The sequence below is a fragment of the Gastrolobium bilobum genome, unplaced genomic scaffold (assembly GCF_033153095.1).
Source record: "Gastrolobium bilobum isolate Gb01-03AN ecotype WA unplaced genomic scaffold, APGP_CSIRO_Gbil_v1 utg10499, whole genome shotgun sequence".
Taxonomy (NCBI): Eukaryota; Viridiplantae; Streptophyta; class Magnoliopsida; order Fabales; family Fabaceae; genus Gastrolobium; species Gastrolobium bilobum.
Genome location: NW_026897582.1, coordinates 289,292 through 295,085, shown reverse-complemented (window position 1 = coordinate 295,085; position 5,794 = coordinate 289,292). Strand labels below are relative to the sequence as shown.

The 5,794-nt window shown below is 33.6% G+C and overlaps 1 protein-coding gene across 1 annotated transcript; it reads right to left on the bottom strand.

Annotated features, from left to right (window-relative positions):
• Window positions 1-253: 253 nt before the first annotated feature.
• LOC133308272 (cytochrome P450 736A117-like) lies at window positions 254-4,063 on the bottom strand. Its single transcript, XM_061508880.1, has 2 exons — window positions 3,026-4,063; window positions 254-1,972 (listed from the first exon to the last, which is right to left on the bottom strand). Exons 1-2 carry the CDS (start codon window positions 3,920-3,922, stop codon window positions 1,367-1,369), a joined length of 1,503 nt encoding a protein of 500 aa, XP_061364864.1. The 5' UTR covers window positions 3,923-4,063; the 3' UTR covers window positions 254-1,366.
• Window positions 4,064-5,794: the final 1,731 nt, after the last annotated feature.

The following is a 5,794-nucleotide window of genomic DNA, read 5'->3' as shown; positions in this document are numbered from 1 at the left end:
AAATCTTAACCATTGATTTCTGTCAATCTGATCGTTATAATTTATTGGATGACACTTATTAATTAATTATTAATTTCCCATAAATTATAACCGTTATATTGATAGAAATTAACGGTTAAGATTTAGTGGTAAGAAATGATAAACATATTTGATGATAAGTATATCCTGCGCCTACTTTGTAAGTCAATCAAATATAACTAACAAATGATAAATATTAAACAACTCACCTTTCTAAGAAATATTTTTACAACTCACAATTTATTTTAATTTTTAATTTTTTGAGATGAAAAGTTTAGATTAGAAGAAGATAAGCTCCCCTCTAAGATTAGGGAAGACCACTACGTACTACGTCAACTATGACTGAATTTAAGGTAAGTGGATTAAGTTTAAGGTGAAATTATATATGGGTTTGATGTTTGTCATTTTAAATAACATAAGTTTTGTCATTTTAGGAGAGAGATAGACATATGTAGGGGTGTTCATCAACCGATTCAAACCGCGGTGACCGAACTGAAAAACCGATAACCGAAAAACCGAAAACCGAAAAACCGAAAACCGATTAAAAATTGCAAATTTTAATTGGATTGGATCGGTTTTTGGATGAGTTGATGAAAACCGATCCAATCCAAACCGATCCAATATATTAATTTCCCTCTACCTACTTGGGTATTTTCTTAATCCTAGCTTAAAAATTTCTAAACTCAAGACCCATTAATCCATCAACTAAACCAAAAAAAAAATCTAGTCATATCTCATTAACAAAATTTTATCTTTGTAAAGCTTCATATCTCATTGTCAAAATTAAAAAAATTATATTATAGTTTACTAATGCTTTTGTATTTCAAAAAAAAAAATTACAAAGCCAATATATACAAAAGATGTTATTTGCACAATAATCATGAAATAAATTTTAGGATTTTCAAAAAATCGAAAACCGATCCAATCCAAACCGAAAAAAATTGGATTAAATCGGATCGGATTTGAAAAAAAATCAAAACCGAAGGGATTGGATCGGATGATTTTTGCTTCCAAAATCGATCAAATCCAGACCGCGAACACCCCTAAACATATGGAATTGAAATCATGGGAGAGAGAAATTGGGTGGTTTTTTTTAATTTAAATTTTAAATAAAAAAATAAAATTATGTGTCTATCTCTCTCTTAAAATAACGTAAGTTTATGTCATTTAAAATCACAAACACTTTTTCCATTATATATTATTTATTAAAAGAGAAAACATGAGAATCAAATTCAAACCAGAGTTAAGAAGATTGGACCACATATGCCAACCATTATTTACTCCACCGCAAGTTACCTTTTATTATTTTGAAATTCCTTCCGTGCTTTTTCCCCTCATTTACTTGTAATTATGTAGGAGCAGCAACTGCTATAAGGGGACTCTTTCTATGCATGGTTAAGCCAACAGTTTCGGACATATCCAAGGTCTCCATTGCTGCTCCACCGGGTAATGTCCAGTCAAATTGGTGGACAAGGTTGGCAAGAACAAGCTCATTAACAACATCAGCAAACACAATTCCTGGGCAACCCCTCCTCCCTGCTCCAAACGGAATCAATTGGAAATCATTCCCTTTGAAATCCACTGAACTATTCAAGAACCTCTCAGGCTTGAACTCTTCAGGTTGATCCCAATATGAAGGATCTCTTGCAATGGCCCAAGCATTTACAATTACTCGTGTGCCAGCTTTAACGTGGTACCCGTTCAGTTTGATATCTTCCATGCTTTCTCGTGGGACTAGTAATGGATTTGGGGGATGCAAGCGCAGAGCTTCTTTAACCACAGCCTTCAAGTATTGCATTTGACCCAAATCCTCTTCAGTTATGTGCGTTCTATTACCAGCAACATTCCTCCCTTCATCTTGCAGTTTCTTCATGATAATTGGATGCCTCAAAAGTTCTGTCATTGCCCACTCTAGGAAGGTAGATGTAGTGTCCGTACCTGCAGTAAACATATCCTAAAACCAATACATGATCAATGTGCATGTGCTACAGTACTATACAGTGGAACATAAGCTTGCATTTTTAATTAATTAAAAATGAAAGAATATTCTTTCATATTAATATTACTTTCCAAGCTAAAACTCATTTTTCTTATTAATCGGCTGTGGCTTTAAGGGCTGAACTTTTTCTCACTTTGTTAACAACTAAAACAATGAGCTGTATAGAGCATAAACAAGTAACTAACTACTTTACGGGCATTCGTCGATTAAATTTGTGGTAGATGCATGTCTGTAACAAATTAAAACAAGAGGAATGATCCATTTATAAATCTTTTTTACAAATTTTATAAATTACACTATGTACTTCCGAAAGTACATAGTGTAACTTAAAGTACTTCCGGGAATACACAGTGTAGTTTATAAATACAACTCTCTCCTTAAAACAATACTACTAGATGTATCAAAAAAAAAATACTACTTGCATGCATCTTTTTCTATACCTATGTTTTTTATACTCGCAGGCAATAAATTCTGTGGTAATCATTTTATTTATGATAGTTAAATGTTAATTTATCATTACTATATAAAGTATAAGAATGAATTTAAGTTTTTAGATTGAAATGATTCTTTAAATGATATCGGAGTCTCTATAATTATGGAATTATGTGTTCGATACTTATAGTTCTCCATATTATATTGAAATTAAGTTAGCATAAGATAGAATAAGAAAATAACATATATAATATTTATGTTTCAAATTCAATGAACTTTTGGACGACAGATGCCTTAGAGAGATAATATAAAACTATTGAAGTTTTGTGACTTGACTTGAGTTGAAATATCTCTTTACACCTACAGAATCAGAAACATGTAAAAGAGGTACCAAATAGCATATTAATTTGGTACTGGAACATTTCTATGTACTTAGCTAGGATAACCAAGAAAAAGACTATCACACACACAAGGCTAATTAATTTGGTACCGGAACATTTCTATGTACTTAGCTCTAGGATAACCAAGAAAAAGACTATCACACACACAAGGGTAACATATAGATCTAATACTTACCAATATCAAAGCCTTTATGACAGTTCTGCCAATGGGGAAGCCAATCGTGTTTGTCCTTTGAATCTCAAGCAAAACGTGAACAAAATCATTATGGCCTTCAGTATCTGAACGACCATGCTGATTGCTGGCTTCATTCTGATGATTTATATGCTCTTCAACCACTTCTTCCAAAAAATCATCCAACTGTTTAGCCACTCTGTTTGCTCTAGAATACAATCCAGAAACTCGGGTTAACCAATCGAGCCAAGGCACAAAGTCCCCAACAACAAAAGTACCAAGTAGCTCTGTAAAATCCATCAACAACTCCTTGAATTGCCTCCCACTTTCTCCACCATATTTTCTTCCCAAAGCGACCCTACAAACTATATCATTGGTGGTTGTGGAGAGTAATTTACTTAAATTCACCGGTAGTAAGGAAGAAGAAGAGTGCCTTATTTTTCCCGTCATTATGGAAGTTTCTTCCTCTCTCACGGCACGAAGAGATTGAACCCTTTTCACACTGAGAAGATGTAAGACACAGATGCTCCTAATCTGTCTCCAGTACTCTCCATATGGAGCTGTTGCGACATCTTTGGATTCATATAAAAGTATGTCATAGAGTTTACTTTGGGGCCTGTTTGCAAAGATACGGTCGTGGGTTTTCATAACCTCACGTGCGGCTTCAGCAGATGAGATCACAAGAACTGGCACACTCCCAAGATGGAGCAACATCAAAGGGCCATATTTTTTAGCTAAAGACTGAAGTGTGCGGTGAGGGTACAAGCCAAGTTGATGGAGATTTCCTATAATAGGGAATTTTGGAGGAGAAGGGGTTGAGCTTTCGCGTTTTGTAGATTTGGAATACCATTTCACTAGCAGAAACAAAATAAGGAAGATCAGAAAGATTACGAGTAGCATTGTATGGTGTGAGGTGTTCCTTGCAAGTGCTGTACAGTCCTTGGAGGAGAAGGGTTTGAGCTTTCGCGTTTTGTAGATTGCAAGTGTTCCTTGCAAGATCAAAAAGATTTCGATTCCTCGTACAAGTCCTTGCCCCTTGGATCGGTTTTTAACGCTCGTGGTTAGCATTAACCACGTTATCCAACAAAAGAAAAAGCCTAAATATCTTTTTTGGTGTTGACAAATTTCACCATACCCGCCTTATCCTTGTTGGGTATGGCTCATACTTCACATGATGATGTTGGCCCTAATTGTCGGGGTCAGTAGAGGCTAGGTAATGTTTAGGCCTCTGTTTCTATTGTAATTTTCTTAGCAGTTTGGGCTTGGGCCCATGAATAGCTGCTGTTAGGGTTTCTTGTAATCCTATTTATATTTGCCTTGTAAACCGAGAGACTTGTAACGAGTGGCGGTGATGTGAATATAATACAGACAAGCTGGACGTAGCCTATATTTGGTGAACCAGGGTAAATCATCGTGTCAATCTCTCTACTCTTATCTCCCTTTTTGTTTTCTCGATTCTGTGTGATTGTCGATTTCCAACAATCCTTAGCAACCATTATTCGTGGTTATTACAAAATTTAAGATGCACTCGTTTAATTGAGATCGTGATCTCTCATAAATATAAAAAAAATCTGTATTAGATCCTTAAAAGGATTAAAATAGGTTCAATTTGAATTGTTTAGGAACCACCAATAACCTTTTTATTTGATAGGGACTAAAGCGGGGATCGTAAAATTTGTTTAGGACCGAAAAAAGTATTTACTCAAAAACAAAACACGTTAACTATCAATAATATATTAAATATTTTGTATTATAATAAATAATAAAATAAAGAAAATAAAAATATACCCATATCTTCAGCAAGTTATGTAAATTAAATAATTTAGTCTTACTAACCACCAAAAAAATAATGTGGTGTTATTAATTTACATTATTTTATTTAAATAAAATGTTATTATTATTTATTTGTTTATGTAAGTTATTCATTTTATTAAAGGGACTACATAATATAAATTTGTCTTCAATTTGATGTAATATTTCCAGTACTTCTAGAAACTATGCAATATTTACATATTTGGAATATGAGAATTTGGAATAAAATATAAATTATTAATTGAAAGCTTTTTTTATATTATGGTTTATATTTTTTAATCAATTTTGAGTGAAGGACAAACTAATAACGATAGATGTTAGTTGTGATACACTATGATTTATTTAAGGGAAAAGTTTGTCAATGCTCGTATGATTTATTCCAAAATCATCTATGCTCATGTGATTTTTTTTATCACATATGCTCCCGTGGTTTTTGCAAAAGGATATATTTGTTATCACAGATATCCCTGTGGTTTTTTACTTTTTACAAACCACAAGAGCATATGTGATAAAAAATTTATATGAACATAGGTGATTTTAAAATAAACCACAAGGGCATTGTGAATTTTTTCCTCTATTTAAAGACGAGAAATCTATTAGGTGAAAGAACCGGACGTAAAGCATATTGTAACGTACTCTATTTCATAGTTATCAAATGCAGATTGCGGCATGTCGCGGCCAACTCCGAAAAACGCTATAGCGTTATAACGAGTTGCGATTGCGGAAATAGCGAAATAGATATATGACAGAAATAATGACAAAAAGACACATTTTTTATAAGCAGAGATAGCAGAAGTGACAGAGAGAGACACAAATAAACTAAAAAGCAAAACCCTTAAATTTTTTAATTTACACATTTATATTTAGGACAAAATTGACATTTTGTCTTATGACAGCAATATGGCCACAAATGCGATCGCAATGGCCACTATTGCGTTCCGGTGCGGCGCGGCTTCTTGC